Source organism: Leptonychotes weddellii, chromosome 4 (genome assembly GCF_054177405.1).
Source record: "Leptonychotes weddellii isolate Sample4059 chromosome 4, ASM5417740v2, whole genome shotgun sequence".
NCBI classification, from domain to species: Eukaryota; Metazoa; Chordata; class Mammalia; order Carnivora; family Phocidae; genus Leptonychotes; species Leptonychotes weddellii.
Genome location: NC_138372.1, coordinates 28,262,171 through 28,278,380, shown reverse-complemented (window position 1 = coordinate 28,278,380; position 16,210 = coordinate 28,262,171). Strand labels below are relative to the sequence as shown.

Below are 16,210 nucleotides of genomic sequence, written 5' to 3'. Positions count from 1 at the left end.
GGATCCAGGGACTCCAGGATCATGACCTGAGCCGAAGGCAGTCGCTTAACCAACTGAGCCACCCAGGCGCCCAATAAATAAAATCTTAAAAAAAAAAAACAAATAGAGAAACAGTGTTTCTTCTTTAAGATCCTTGATTGGTAACAGCTTTCTTACCACCCGACCCCAACCTCTTGGGTTCGTGTGCTTCTGGTAGAAAAGAGGTCATCTATCTCTGTGCCCACAGACAGGCTAGCAAGGGGAAGAAGTGTGTAAATGAGTCTTTGTCTAGGTTGAAAGTCTCTTTTTATCAATTATCTTCAGAAGCAAAGCCCTTCATAAAGCAGATAATTATCTGTTCAACAGGGATTCTAAAGAGAAGAATTCAAAGTAGCGGGGATATAAAAACAATAGTGGCTCAAGTAAATTCAGTACTTATTCAATTGAAAGCAAACATTTCAGGCATCATGGTAGGGGATTTATATGCCTTGTCACATTTAATGCTTCTTAGAATTCAGGAGAATTTTACAGGTGAGAAAACTGAAGCTCAGGCTGAGTAACTTATCAGAGAGTTGGAGCTGGTAATTGAGATCTATTTGTCTTTGGAACCTGTGCTTCTCAGTTTATCTGGCAAAGTCTCAAATGGGGCTGAAATGTGCAGTACTACCACATAATGGTGGGGACTGACTGAGTCTAAGAACCATGGCATAGAGAAACCAGCTTGTATTTTATCTTAGAAGGCAGTCACACAATGGACATCACCTTGGTGGCTTCCTGAGCAGCTGACACTTGGTTCTCTGAGAGCCCTTGGGCTTGTGCTGGTTAAACTGATTTGGAATACCAAGCAAGCTTTGAATTTTAGCAGCAAGGCCTAGAAATTTCTAGAACTGGAAGGAATTACCATCATGCATCTGTATCTGGTTTATGCAAGTCCCTCCAGAACTAATAGGAAATGCTTCTGAGAACTCATGGGAAACAGTGAAGACTGATTATCAGTTCATCTTGGTTTCCACCCTTTCTCCTCTGTTCTCCAGATGAGTAAATGAGTGTGGTTTCTTGCTAATACCTCCTTCCCAAGTGAGTCAGGATGCTCTTCTTGATATTAAATATTGTGATGTCTTTCTTAACATTCACATTGAAGATATATTTGCCCGAGACAAAATTCCTATTGTCGTGGGAGGAACCAATTATTACATTGAGTCTCTGCTCTGGAAAGTTCTTGTCAATACTAAGGTATGTTTAGTTCACTTATAAGTCACTGAGGAAATGGGTTCCTCTTTCTTGTCAGCTAATTTTAGTGGGAGGAAGGTTGACTCTTGTCTGTTTCTTAAACTCAGCAACTGTAATTTTCTTATTTAATATTCTGAAGCAAATGCCACCTCCATATGTGAAGTGTGCTCCTCCAGGGTGGCCTGAGGGCAGGGGCCGTGTGTGGGAAAAATGCTCCTCTGTGAATTAATTAGCAACTCCATGTGAGTTAACAGTTCATCAGTCTGACTCAGCATTTCTTGGCTATTACAATCTGTACATCAGTGAGATATCCAACACTAACCTTTCTTATGGAGACGCTATTGCATAGGGGGAGACTTTGCAAACTGTAATGTGTGGGCAGTCCTGGTCCACACTGGCCACTTGCTGAGAAGACTGGACTTCTGGAGATGTTAATACAGATGTGTTAGCCCTGGTTCCTGTTTGTACTTCTGACAAGGAAGCAGGTACCTGAGTACTTCCCTGAGCAGTAAGTCCTCCTTTGTGTGCCGTGGCCTCCCAGCACTGCCACAGTGTATTGGAATTTTCTGTGGTCTCTCTCTCACTATATGGCAAGATCTTCTGATTTCTCTCTGTTCTGTATTTCTAACTCCTAGCAAAGTGCCTGGCATATACACTGTTGCAATGCTTGTTGAACTATTGAATTAAATTTACTTCTAAACCTTTTAATAGCCCCAGGAGGTGGGCACTGAGAAGGTGATTGACCGGAAAGTAGAGCTTGAAAAGGAGGATGGCCATGTACTCCACAAACGCCTAAGCCAAGTGGACCCAGAAATGGCTGCCAAGTTGCACCCCCATGACAAGCGCAAAGTGGCCAGGTAAGAAAGCCTGGGCCCACTGAGCCTGAGTCCCTCTGGAGTTGGGCAGTCAGTTCTTCAGTGTGCCTAGGTAATGAGAGGGGTTTCCTAATAGCAGTTGGTGCAGATTGGTGTATTCCCAGCACGCAGGTTGCAAGGCCCTGAGGTACTGCCTCAGTCCACCTCCCTCAATAAATAATTGCACCCAACTTTGTTGTTATTTTAAAATGTATAATACAATAGAGTTTTCCCTAGGGCCTAGGTAATTGCGCTTCATTTCCTATTTGATCTTTGCGTGTACAACAGTTTTCATATAAATTTTTCCTGGCATGCAATTGGCTTACATTGTGATTTGAGTTTCATAATTGATGGCGCAATGCTGAGTTCTGCCCCAGCAGCTTTCCCAGGGGGAGGCAGATTTTATAAACTGTCTCATAGACCAACTCACCTTCACATATGGAGGCTTTCTTGAAGGGAAGACAGAGGTGGTGAATGAACTCATAAGGTCATGTTTTCTTAGGTTGTTTTGAAATTGCAGCCTCGTGTGTTAAGTTTATTCTTCTGCAGTGTTGGGAGTGATACCATATCTAGCAGAGTAGAGGATCTAATAAAGGACGGTTGATTACACAGATTAAATATTATAGCACCATCTGGTATTGATAGGGATTATAAAGTATTCCACGCAAATGAATGTTCTAGATCAGTGTTTCTTAATCCTTTTTCATTATCTCCCACCACCCCACACACACCCAGAGACTTTTTAGAAACTTTTTTCCTAATTGTGCCTCCCTCCCTCCCTGTCCTTCATGAAATTTAGTACTAAAGAATAATATTTCTTTGGGTATGGTTGCCCCTTGGAGTGTCATACACCATTGTAATGTCTAAGTTTTTTTGCCTCCTTGAGAGCAGTATCATCTCAGGTGATAATGCACATTCTAGATAAATGAAATTTATACTTTCAGTATCCAAACATTTTATTTTAAACCTTTTAATAGAGATCTTTCAAAAATTTTTGGAAAACAGGAACATTAATGATGAACATTCATTTTTATGTTGTTTTATGGTGTAATTCTAGATTTGGTCTTTATTATCCTCTCTTTATTGATGAGTTTTTTCTTATCAACCTGTCCTCATTTTGCTACTTCTAAACTAGTAATGAGTCAAGAATTGTGTCTTGGTAAGAGGAGGTGGACTGAGGCAGTACCTCAGGGCCTTGCAACCTGTGTGCTGGGAATACACCAATCTGCACCAACTGCTATTACGAAACCCCTCTCATTACCTAGGAATGTGGAAGGAGGTCTGATTCCCTGGATTGGCTGGGTGGAGGCTGCATCACTTAGTAAGCTTCTAAGCAAGAGTTCTAGAGTCTCTTCTTTAGAGAGGACTGGAGGACTTTGTTCATGTTTCTTTTCTTTTTTTTTTAAATAAAAGGTTTTTAATTATTCATTTGAGAGAAAGAGAGAGCACAAGCAGGGGACGGGGGTGGGGGGGCTGAGGGAGAAGCAGACTCCCCACAGAACAGGGAACCCGATGCAGGGCTTGATCCCAGGACCCCGGGATCATGACCTGAGCTGAAGGCAGACGCTTAACTGACTGAGCCACCCAGGCGTCCCTCATCTTTCTTTTAGTTTGAGACTGTATCCCAACCTCCAGATAATTGAGATTATGTATTACCACAATTTTTCCTCACAGGTCCTCTTTGAGTGATCAGTGGTACGGAAAGACAAGGGGTCTCTACTCTTGTGTTAGGATTTCAGGAAGTAGAATTGGGTCAGGGAGGGAAAGATCACTTTCAGTCTGATAAGTTGCAGTCACCCAGAGTGGTGGAGTGTAGATTTGAGAGTTACATTACCTAGGGCTGCATAACTAATAGAGGCAGACAGAGCCGAAGGTGGCTGAAGGATAAGTATGTGAGTTCTTTCTGCAGTGGTCTTTGTGCTAGTAGAGTACCAAATCAGTCAGAAGTGTTCTTCCTTAATTCTAGACCTATGTAAAAAAAAAAGTTGATGAGCTGGATATACAACATACTTTTGTACTGTGGGAAAGGCGTTCCAGCGAGACTGGACTTGCTGGCTTGTAACAGTCTCCCAAATAAGCTCTCTTACTGCTTACCTGAAGGTGAGTGAGTCCCATTCTATTTGTGTGGAAGAAGCCTGCTGTTTCTGAACCTGAGTTTAGAAAAATTAATATATGTTTAGAAGAATAGTATTATTCTTACTTTACCTAAAATTTTCTTTGGGACTGTTTTCTGAGTAGCTATAGGATTGGAGTAACCCCAGACCTTCATGGCTTCAGGAGCTTATACAGTGAAAATGAGAAGGAGGTGTTCTATAATAAATAGCCTCTCTCCTTGTTTCATTTGAGAATATTTTCTAATGGTTTTTATGGGTGTGCCCCCCCCTCCGCCCCTTTAAATGACTTAGGAGCTTGCAAGTGTTTGAAGAAACGGGAATCTCTCATAGTGAATTTCTTCATCGTCAACATGCAGAGGAAGGTGGTGGTCCCCTTGGAGGCCCTCTGAAGTTCCCTAACCTTTGCATCCTCTGGCTTCATGCTGACCAGACAGGTAAAAGTCCTTTGATGCCTTAGAATACATCTGAGATAGAGCCTGCCCAGAACCATGAGTGGCTCATAATAAGCACTAAATAAGTGTTAGCTTTTAATTTTATAATTACTATTATTCATTAACTTAGTAAGGCACAGTGCCTTTCCCCTAGGTATCTGTCTGGAAGGGGAAGAAGGGTGGCCCTGGCACTAGGGTAAGATACCAAGGATGGGATAAGAGGGAGATGGGTGAGATGGGTAAGAGACTGCCATCCAGGGAAGGTCTCAAGAGAAAGAGAAGGAAGGCTCTGTGGAAGGAGGTCTGATTCCCTGGATTGGCTGGGTGGAGGCTGCATCACTGATTATTCCAGAAGCAGCAGGCCTGAAATGGGTATGATGGTTAGCTAGCCTGATTATGTTGTGTTTTTTTTGTAAAGTATGATAATGCCCTGTGATAGTGCTAACTTCTTCATCCAGCTAACATTCAGTAAGCATTCAATGAAGTGCCAAGTATGCTGCATAGTTACTTGGATTTCAGAGATGAATGTGAGACTTTGCTGGTTTTTAGGAGCTCCCAGTCTAGGGCAGCAAACAAATATAGATACTACATTGTGATAGATGCTGTGCTGGAAAGTAGTGCTGTGAGGCCACAGAGAAGGGATACCCATTTTTTTTTTTTTAAAGATTTTATTCATTTATTTGACAGAGAGAGGCACAGAGAGAGAGGGAACACAAGCAGGGGGAGTGGGAGAGGGAGAAGCAGGCCTCCCGCTGAGCAGGGAGCCCGATGTGGGGCTCGATCCCACGACCCTGGGATCATGACCTGAGCCGAAGGCAGACGCTTAACGACTGAGCCACTCAGGCGCCCCGGGATACCCATTTTTAAGAGTAACCTATGAGCTAGGTCTGTATATGAACGATTAAGAACTCGGTCTCTGAGCCAAACCATCTGGATTCATCTTCCTGCTCCACCATCTTCTAGCTATGTGAGTTTCAAGGCAAGTTAGTTAACCTTCCGGGGCGCCTGGGTGGCTCAGTTGGTTGGGCGACTGCCTTCAGCTCAGGTCATGATCCTGGAGTCCCGGGATCGAGTCCCGCATCGGGCTCCCTGCTCAGCAGGGAGTCTACTTCTCCCTCTGACCCTCTTCCCTACTCCTGCTCTCTCTCTATCATTCTCTCTCTCTCTCAATAAATAAATAAAACTCTTAAAAAAAAAAAAAAAGTTAGTTAACCTTCCAGTGCCCCAATTTTCTCTTCTGTAAATTGGAATTAATGATGATAATAATAATAATATGTATATGTATTGAGGATTAGATGAATTATAACATACAAAGTGCTCAGAATGTGCATAACATGTGGTGAGTCCTTAATAAATACAAACTTTTTAGGAAGATAGGATAAAAGGTTACTGTTACTGCAGGCTGAGAAGTAGCAATGGCAGATAATGTAGAGCATGGTTGAAATGGTGAAAATTTGTTGTTAAAATAAATCTCAGGTACAAGTTTATAGAGAAAGGTAATTTTTTAAATGAAATTTTTGTGACTAAAAACATATTACAATTCAGCATAAAATAATGGAATCTGATTCATAATAAAGCTGACCACCACCTTTGGTCATAATCAGGTTTGGCCATCACATCTGAATGATTATGACCCCTGACACTTTGCTCCTTTGTCTGGCTCAATAGTTCAAGATGTACCTAGGATGGCTTTGGATTGAAGTTCCTTGTTCCTATCCAAGGTGTCATCTGAAAGTTCTTTTTTTTTAAAGATTTTATTCATTTATTTGACAGAGAGAGACACAGTGAGAGAGGGAACACAAGCAGGGGGAGTGGGAGTGGGAGAAGCAGGCCTCCCGCCGAGCAGGGAGCCCTATGTGGGGCTCGATCCCAGGACCCTGGGACCACGACCCGAGCTGAAGGCAGACGCCTAACGACCGAGCCACCCAGGCGCCCCTGAAAGTTCTTAAATGTAAAAGAACACTAAGAATAACAAATATAATGGAAAAAAGTAAAAAGGATAATCCAGGGGTCTCTCAGCTACCTGTAAAGTAAACAGTGAATATACATTCCATAATAAAATATTTGTCCTTCCTAATAGTCGTAATTGTAAGCTTTCTCTTTATATAATAAGACGTGCTTCATTTTGGCTGTTTTTATTGAAGTGCAGTCTTAAGTATGACAAATATAATATGAATTATTCTATAATCTTTGGACTCTGAACCCTTTCTTCCATTTGAACAACTGTTCTTCTTGTGGCAGCCTGTCCATTCATCATGTAAGTGTCTAGTGGGCACCTATGACAGGCTTGCTGGTTGATGGGCTAATGTGATTGAAGTTCTAGATGAGCGCTTGGATAAGAGGGTGGATGACATGCTTGCTGCTGGGCTCTTGGATGAACTAAGAGATTTTCACAGACGCTATAATCAGAAGAAAGTTGCAGAAAATAGGTGAGGATTTGGCCATTTTTTGACCTACTCTCCCTTCCTTGCTTATGATCAAAAGATCATAAATGTAGTACTGGCTTTGGATCTACTTGTTTATTAGCCTTGTCCTTGTCCTTGGCATTGGCAAGGCTTGTTGGAAGGAGGTCTGGTGTACTTGTTCCAGTTGCACTTTTCTAATCTCAGACATTCCCAGGAGTTAATTTTCAAGGGAACTAACCAGGGAGCTGGTGGGGGGTGGTGGAGGAAGTTTAGAGAGGCAGTAACTGCTCTGGATCTCAATTTCTCATCTGTGGGATGAAATGGCCCAGCTAGATCTTCTCTAAGGCCCCTGCTAGCTCTCAGATGCAATGGCTCATCTGCTGATGCTCTCCTGTTCCCAGCCAGGACTATCAACATGGTATCTTCCAATCCATTGGCTTCAAGGAATTTCACGAGTACCTGGTCACTGAGGGAAAATGCACACCAGAGACTAGTAACCAGCTCCTAAAGAAAGGTGTGAATTCCTCCATCTAACCTATACTTGGACATTCTTGGGTGGCAGAGTACCCCGCTGGTATGGTCTGAGAAAGAGTTGAGGCCAGAAGAACCCCAAATGGCCTTCAACTCAGAATTAAGATTTTTGTCTACCAAGTGTACTCCAGTGTGCTGCTATGGTTGATTTTCTCCTCTGCTGGGCTAGGGGGGCTTGCCTTTTGGCTTGGTCAGAACTTGGTTCTTAGATCTACCTTGTCTTTCAGGTATTGAGTCTCTGAAACAAGTGACTAAAAGATATGCCCGGAAGCAAAACCGATGGGTTAAAAACCGTTTTTTGAGCAGTAAGTCTTATATTTTTCCTTATCTCCTGGGTCTGTTTCCAGTAGAATATAGATGTCCTTAGCTCCCCCAGAAAAGGAACTTTAGTTTCTGGACCTGTCCTAAGCTTTGGGGACCTGATCTGGGAGAGGGTCTACTGCATAAATGACTATGCAGGGATGCTTCTTTGTAATGTCTTAGAAAACAAATGGAATCTTTCCAGTCAGGAGTTGAACACATGGGTGCTGGCTGCAGACAGGTAAGAGCATACTAGCAACATCTTCGCAGAGTTGGTGCTCAGGGTTCACTTTAGCTTCAGATTTTGTGCCTGAAGTGCAGTCAGATTTCTGTAGGGAGGTTTTCCTAATTAAAATGGTTCTTGGGCGTCTGGCTGGCTCAGTTGGAAGAGCATGTGACTCTTGATCTCGGGGGTTGTGAGTTTGGGCCCCATGTTGGGTGTGGAGATTAATAAAAAAAAAGAAAGAAAATGGTTCTTAGGCCAGATGAACAGTGTAAAAAGTCAAACCTACACCAGTTCTCCCAGCATTGCCTTCACATTCAGGTACGTGGTGCTTCCGAGCGCTGCAGCTTTGCCTTCAACTGAACAGCACTTTTAAGAAAAGGGAAGGAAATTCTCCTTCATTTGACCTTGTTCTGTGTCTTTGACACTAGATTTGGTGCTGTACATGTATTACTGAGCCTGCAAGGTAGGTGTTATTCTTTTATTTTTGCAGATAAGGCAATGGAGATTTCAAGAAGTTAAGTATCTTGCCAAAAATCTGACAGCTGAATAAGCAGTATTGAATGCAGGCCTGACCGCCCCCCCCTTGTACTTTATAGTGCTTTTCTTGTTTCCTGTAGCTATCACTTTAGCTAGACAGCATTGATATTGGACCTCCGGTGAGAAATTGTGTGGTTATGAGCTAAAAGGAGATTAATTTAAAGGAGATTAAGTGAAACATCAACTTTATCTTATAGGCACTTTTTAAATAGTCCTGTTTGCCTTTTGCCGTTAGACTTCTGCTTTCAGTTAAAGATAAGGACAGCTGAGGCCTCCACTCTGCTCTTCAGGGTCTCTGAACAGGAACACCTCGATCCATGTTGTTGACCACTGATTACTGAAGTTCTCTCTCCCGTGCTCGCTCTCTGCCAGAGCTCTCTGGGGTAGTTCTGGCACCAAGGGGCTCTTTATACTTCCTTCTACTTACCCTGCTTTCTCTGCATGTCCTGTCAGAGTTCTTGGCTTCAGCTAAAATCGAAATTGAATTGCATCGACTGAAATTCACTACTACAGATTTCTAATGCAGCTTCTCTTCTCCCCAGGGCTAACAATTAGTCTGTAACAAAAGATGTTTTTTGTAATGATTTGAAACTTCCTCCTGTTGTAAAGCCACAATAACTCCCCCATCTCTGAGTCAGGAGGGATTGATGGCACACAGTGCATCATCTGCCCATTCCTCATTCATGTGTATGCCGGGTCAGTTCTGGTGCTAGAGTGAAAGGCACAGCTGCCTTGTAAACCAGGACCCATGTGTGATTGGCCAGGGCTAGTCTGCTGGGACATGGCTCTGGCAAGAAGCCAGAGGGACTTCCCCGCCCCAACTTGGCCTTGGACCCATGCCAGAAATAGCAGCTGGGAGCCGAGAACTTGTTGAAAGGTGCTTAGACAGGGCACAGAAGCCCAACAAAGGGCTCAGAGGGGAAGGGAAAATATAGAGTGGCCTGGAAACAGGTGCAGAGCTTAGCCAAGGCCAGGTGTGCTGTGGATGCTGCCTACACCCTCCCAGTCTCACCTTTCCGTATGGTGGCAGGTGCAGCCCAATCCATTTTATGAAGAATCTTACTTGTGGTTGGCACAATCAAAAGGCCAGCACCTGCCAGCCGTTGGCATCCTAAGGACTTTGATGTTTTTGTCCATGGGGAGATGCTCTTTGCCTTTAGGCAACTGACTTGACCTAGCTGTGGAAGGCAATTTAGTGTGTCCATAGACAGGGGAAGCTACCAGGAGAGACTAAACAGGGTTGGCTCCAATGGACAGAATGCCTGTGGCTGTACTCTAGGCTATCTCCAGTCACCTCTCCATTCAGAAGTATTTACCAAAGGGTGTTTCTTGAATACGCCTCTAGATCTGTTTCCTAAAAAAAGGGGCTCAACTAGTTCAATTTTAAGGCTTCTTTCTAGTTCTCAGATTTAGTGGCTCATTGATTGATATTCTTCTGTTCCCAGTCCCTGAATATCCGTATGGTATCAACAAGTTTCATGAATGCCATACTGCTGAAGGGATATATACAAACCTGAGACTAGTGTCTGCTCCTAAAGAAAGCTGTGAACTCTTTTGCCACAAGAGCAACATCACTGTAAGATGATAGGCAACTTAGAACAGGCATTTACTTCAAGCTGTTAATTTATTTCTCCTATGATATGCTATCTTCATATTGTAGCCCATGTGGTAGTCACTAGAGCTGTTACTCTGTTCTGTTTTTCTGACTGATTTGGAAGATCTTGTCTCTAGAAGTCTCTGGATTATACAGCTAGACTTGTTGGCTACAGATCAGTGAACCTTCTAGGTCATTCTTGGATTGTATGTAGTTGTTTGGTTCATATTTCTAGTTAGAATGAATGGCATGATCAGAATGTTTATTCCTTTGGCCCCCATATATTTCCTTTGAGGATTTTGGAGTCCTGGGAGCAGAATTGATTGGGTCTTGGAGGATGACTTCTCACAACTTCTCTTTGTCATCATTAGGACCTGGTCCCAGTGTCCCCCCAGTATATGGCTTAGAAGTATCTGATGTCTCGAAGTGGGAAGAGTCTGTTCTTGAACCTGCTCTTGAAATCGTGCAAAGTTTCATCCAGGTGATTATTAATCATAGTACTGCGTATTGTCTGGCTTTCAGAGAGCTTTCTTTAGCCGGCATCGTTGTTGGTAGGGAACCAAGCTTTCTTTTCCATGGAATAGAGCAGAAGAGCTGGCTGCTTTTAGATCCCTGGAGGCTGTGTTTCTACTTTCACATTTAGAAAGGTTGTTGCTAAAATCTGTCCGTAGTCCACCTGTTCTCTGGGATGAGAAAAAGGAATCTTGGGAAAATCCCAGTCTCCTTATTAATATCAGAGAATGAGATCCAAATCTCTTTGAGTCGATTGCTTCTCTCCCATCCTCCTCCCCTCCCCCCACCCCGTTCTTTCAGGGCCACAAGCCTGCAGCTGCTCCAGTAAAGATGCCATACAATGAAATGGAGAACAAGAGAAGTTACCACATGTGTGACCTCTGTGATCGAATCATCATTGGGGACCGTGAATGGACAGGTAGAATCTGGGGAAGGGCATGGAGAAATCTGTAAGGGTGGCTCACAGTGACTTCGTGAAATTTAAGGTCTTCAGTAGGTTGAATGCTGGAGTCTACTTTTTTTTTTTTTTTTTAAAGATTTTATTTATTTTTTGACAGAGAGACAGTGAGAGGGGGAACACAAGCAGGGGGAGTGGGAGAGGGAGAAGCAGGCTTCCTGCTGAGCAGGGAGCCTGATGCGGGGCTCGATCCCAGGACCCTGGGATCATGACCTGAGCCGAGGGCAGACGCTTAACGACTGAGCCACCCAGGCACCCCTAAAGTAGATATTTTATACTGAGAGGTCTGCAGTTAACTTTCCGGAGCTCCTTTGATTTTCCTGATCCTACCCTCTAGCAATTTCTTGGCCTTTCATGTTTAGAATGCAGTGCAGGTGAGGTGGGATTGTAAGGGATACCAGCCAATTCACCCAAGACACCAAAGAAGCAGAAACAGCTGGGAGGGTAGGAGGAAGTGCAGTTACTCCTCCCGAGTACATTCTTTGAAGTGGGGTCTCTTTCGTAATTTTTAAGGTAATATATTGGTGGTGATTGCTAAAGCTGTGATGAAAAGTGTTAAGAGAAGTTGTGAAAGCAGGGGCACTGGGTGGCTCAGTAGGTTAAGCGTCCGACTCTTGGTTTCAGCTCAGGTCATGATCTCAGTGTTGTGGGAAGGAGCCCCCCATTGAACCCTGCGCTAAGCACCCCCCCGCCCCCACCTCCCCCATGCATGCGCACACACTCTCTCTTTCAAATAAATAAATCTTAAAAAAAAGAAAAGCTTGAAAGCAAGACTGTCAGACTTGTATAAAAAAGGTGGCCAAAGGGTGATGTCTTCTTTAAAGGCACTCCTGAGCAACCAGCATGGGCCCTGACCTAATTCTCTCTTTCGCTTTAGAGCCTGGATTTGCCTCTACTACAGTCATACCGAACTCCCCTGTCAGATTCTTGTAGTCCTCTAGTCAAAGCCCAAAAAGGGCCAGGGCCTCCCAAGTCTTGAGTTTACATTGGATTTGGAAACTTGTTTAAGGCTCACTCCTTTTGAGCACAGTAAGGCTTGTAGGGACCCAGTGGCTGGAATCCTGTTCAGAGTACTGCCTTGCATGGGATTTTCCTAGAAATAGCATTTTCTCCCCATACAAACCAATAGAATGATTAGTTCTGTTAACTGGTAACGCTGGCAAAATGAACTCCATTGTCAGAGACTGGGGATGGCTGTGATTTGCCCAAGCAGCAGAAGAAGCCTCGATTGTCATTGGTTTATAATGATGAAAGGGGAAGAGAAAGAGAGTGTCTGATTGTTTTTTCTAAAAGAAACTTAGTGGTTCGATTTGTCGAATGTCCTTCAGGGATAGCCTTAAAGAAACAACATTTGTGAGCCTTTGTGAGCTTAGCTTGTGTGAACCCTTCTGTAGTGCCATCTGTCAAGTCCTTGCTCCCATCTCCTGCTGCCATGGAGAGCCAGGCCAGAAGCCCTTTTTTGCCTTAGGCTCTAGCTGGAAAATAAAGCTGACTTTTTTCCCCCAAGCAAACTTTTCTTTGACTTCTAACCTCTTCCTTACTTGTTTTTTGCTTTGAAACCCTTAAAATGATGTTTTTAATAGATATCAAAGATCATTTAATCTAGTCGTCTATCTCATTAGAGGCTTCCAAAGAAAATTTCCTTGAAAAAGAATAAGTAAAAAGAAGCTAGTATGAGTTAGAGGGTGGGAACAGTCTTTGGGGTGAGAGGTCAGAAGTTGGTATCAGGCAGGGGCGCGTGGGTGGCTCAGTCATTTGTGTCTGCCTTCAGCTCAGGTCATGATCCCAGGGTCCTGGGATTGAGCCCTGGATTGGGCTTCCTGCTCCGCGGGAATCCTGCTTCTCCCTCTCCCACTCCCCCTGCTTGTGTTCCCTCTCTCGCTGTGTCTCTCTCTGTCAAATAAATAAATAAAATCTTTAAAAAAAAAAAAAATAGTATCAGGCAACAGTGGCCTTTCAGCTTTATGGCTTCTGTGGACCCTCAAAAAGGATCGACAGAGAAGAATGCTTCCTGTTATCTCCCTGGAGCATTGTGTGCTTGGAGAATGTGAACCTTGTGGGTTAGTCATTCAGATGGCTTGTCTAACCCAGGCAGAGGGATGTCAGATCAGCAGGGGCAACCTGTGTGAGCTGGGAAGAAGTGCAAGGACAGCTCTAGGTCTCATGTGGGACAGAGCATCTGTCCTGCAATACAGACAAGGATTTGGATTTATAACTTTTTAGCTGAGTGAGTTGAAAGGTAATCTATCTGTAACAAGAAGCCCCGTACTGGAAAATTGAGTCTAGAGCCTTGATTCTGGAAAATTTGGTCTCTTTTTGAACTATAGGTGAGCTGAAGAACTTACCTGCTGTGTTTCCTTGGACAAAATCGAAGTCCTCGGTGAACTTCAGTTTCCTCCTCTATAAAATGAGCTGAATAATACTGTCCTGCAAGATGGCTGTGAGGATTAGTGATATAAAGCACCCAGCAGGGTACACTTAATGCATGGTAGCTTGCTGGCCATATAACTTTGCCTTCCCTTAAAAATGCTAAGCAGCTATACCAGTACATGTTGATCCTGTTATTGTTAAAGAAAAGGATTGTGTAGTTAATTTTGTATGCTTCTAGGATTGATTTCTAGAAAGTTCTAATGAGTTATTTTTGTTTTGTTTTGTCTTAGCACATATAAAATCCAAATCTCACTTGCACCAACTGAAGAAGAGAAGAAGATTGGACTTGGATGTTGTAGCTACCGTAGAAAATCAGAGTATTTCTCCAGACCGTGACAAAGAGCTTAAAGAGAAAGGATCCCCAGGGCAGAATGAGAAAGAGTTGAAATCTGGTGTTTAAAGAGACATGTCCAGTAGCCTTTGCACAGGTAGGGACCCAGTTCAGGAGGGAGGGTTATGTCTGTATCCCCCTCTGGACTGAGGAATGCTATGCAGAAAGCCCCCACCATTTTCTTTCTTTGGTGGTATAGTTTTAAAGTCTTATGTTCTCTGTCATGGGAACAGCAGGCCTTGTTAGCTCCTTGTTTGGTTCATGTGCCTGGTAATGATGATTTGGGGAAGGGATTTTTTTTCTTTCAACCTTAAAGGTTCTATATTTGAAAGAGGCACAGAATGCACTTTTTAATACTTGAGGATCTTTTTGGTAATGAATACCTGAATTTCCTATATCCCTTAAAAAAAAGTTTTATGTCCCTGACTCTGGCTAAAAATATCTCATTTTCAGATACTTTTATAAAAGATGACTGAAGTATTGTGAGCCACAACTCAGGAGTTCTGGATTTGGGTGAATGACAGGAAAGGCCCAGCCCCAGTGAGATGATTAAGTGACCTCAACCAGTTCTTGGAATTCCACTGAGAAGGAGAGAAGGAGGTGGTCATGATGTGGCACTTGAAAATGAGACTTTAACATTTGTTGAGGTCCTCCTGTGTAATAATTACTATCACTGCTATCTTTCTATTGAGTTAGGAGTCTATATTTTTATTAAAAGTTAAATAAAGAAAAAGTTTCCAAGAGTCTCTTTAGTCCTTAAAAAAATGTATATTCCGTGTCTAGTTTATACACAGTAGGCTCTGTTATCAACATACCTAATAGCTTTGGGGCATCTGGGTGGCTCAGTCGGTTAAGCATCCTACTCTTGATCTCAGCTCAGGTCTTGATCTCAGGGTCGTGAGTTCAGGTCCTGCGTTGGGCTCCACACTGGGCTTGGAGCCTACTTAAAAAAAACAAACCATGAAACAAAACAAAAATATGTTAGCCTTTTCTCAAACTTGACATTCTTCATATGATCATACTGTCTAGTCATTATTTAGCAAATGTTTATTGAGCACTTATTATATTCCTGGAAGACATAGGGGGTGTTTGGAGATGTGTGATTTCCAGCAATGTTGAGTATATGTATTTAGCATAAAGTTAAGCATTTTTGTGTTTACAGTTCAGCATTAATTACATTCATAGTGCTATGCAACTATCACCTCTATTTCCAAAACTTTTTCATCACCCCAAACGGGGTGTATCCATTAAGCCATAACCTTACTCAAGTAATACTTTATTTGTTCAGAATTTACTAGATGACAGGCTAGAGGGAAAAACAGAGATAAAATGAGATGTCATTCTTGTTTTCAGGGAGCTTTGTTCATACTGTACAAACAGCCAGTCTAGGGAAGAGAATATCTAAAGGCCGTAAGAGGTATGTAGAATTGTACTTTGGAGGGGAGGGAAGGGGGAGAGAAGAGGATTATGGAAGAAGCAGCATTTCTGCTGGACTTTAAAAAGCAGTTCTTGGGGCGCCTGGGTGGCTCAGTCGTTAAGCATCTGCCTTCGGCTCAGGTCGTGATCTGGGATCGAGCCCCGCATCGGGCTCCGTGCTCAGCGGGAAGCCTGCTTCTCCCTCTCCCACTCCCCCTGCTTGTGTTCCCTCTCTCGCTCTGTCTCTCTCTGTCAAATAAATAAATAAAATCTTTAAAAAATAAATAAAAAGCAGTTCTTGGTTAGCTGTGTGTAAGAGGAGAGGGTAAAGAACTATCAATCTTGGTTGACCTTTTTTAAACAGTGCTGAATTCCATAGCCTTACCTTTTTTTCTTTTTCCATTTAACATTTTTAATTTTTTTTAATTTTTATTTATTTATTTATTTTTAATTTCTTTATTTGACGGAGAGATAGCACAAGTAGGCAGAGTGGCAGGCAGAGGGAAAGGGAGAAGCAGACTCTCTGCTGAGCAGGGAGCCCAATGCGGGGCTCGATCCCAGGACCCTGGGATCATGACCTGAGCCGAAGGCAGCCGCTTAACCGACTGAGCCACCCAGGCACCCCCCTTCTAACACTTTTTAAAAGTTTTATTTTTTTTGTTTACATAGTTCAGAATTTGTTTACATAGTCCAAAAATCAAAATGATATCAAGGACATTCATTAAGGGGTGCCTGGGTGGCTCTCTTGCTCTCTCTCTGAAATAAATAAAATCTTTATTTTTTTAAAAAAATGTTATGTATTTGAGGGGCGCCTGGGTGGCTCAGTCGTTAAGTGTCTGCCTTCGGCTCAGGTCATGGATCC

At 43.0% G+C, this 16,210-nt stretch overlaps 1 protein-coding gene and 1 long non-coding RNA gene across 5 annotated transcripts in view; one reads left to right on the top strand and one right to left on the bottom strand.

The window, feature by feature from the left end:
• Positions 1 to 14,675, top strand: part of TRIT1 (tRNA isopentenyltransferase 1) — a 44,985-nt gene extending 30,310 nt beyond the window's left edge. For 3 of the 4 annotated variants that reach the window (XM_081818180.1, XM_081818183.1, XM_081818184.1), the window contains exons 3-12: positions 1,116 to 1,212; positions 1,921 to 2,066; positions 4,469 to 4,611; positions 6,926 to 7,037; positions 7,415 to 7,527; positions 7,772 to 7,849; positions 10,573 to 10,682; positions 11,015 to 11,132; positions 13,832 to 14,029; positions 14,386 to 14,675. In XM_081818180.1, coding sequence (XP_081674306.1) covers positions 1,116 to 1,212; positions 1,921 to 2,066; positions 4,469 to 4,611; positions 6,926 to 7,037; positions 7,415 to 7,527; positions 7,772 to 7,849; positions 10,573 to 10,682; positions 11,015 to 11,132; positions 13,832 to 14,001 — 1,087 coding nt within the window. In that variant the 3' untranslated portion in view covers positions 14,002 to 14,029; positions 14,386 to 14,675. The remainder of the gene's footprint in view (positions 1 to 1,115; positions 1,213 to 1,920; positions 2,067 to 4,468; positions 4,612 to 6,925; positions 7,038 to 7,414; positions 7,528 to 7,771; positions 7,850 to 10,572; positions 10,683 to 11,014; positions 11,133 to 13,831; positions 14,030 to 14,385) is intronic. The other variant, XM_081818181.1, reaches the window with a different exon arrangement.
• Positions 1 to 16,210, bottom strand: part of LOC145721245 (uncharacterized) — a 210,988-nt gene that overhangs the window by 130,121 nt on the left and 64,657 nt on the right. The gene's annotated exons all lie outside the window — the stretch shown is intronic.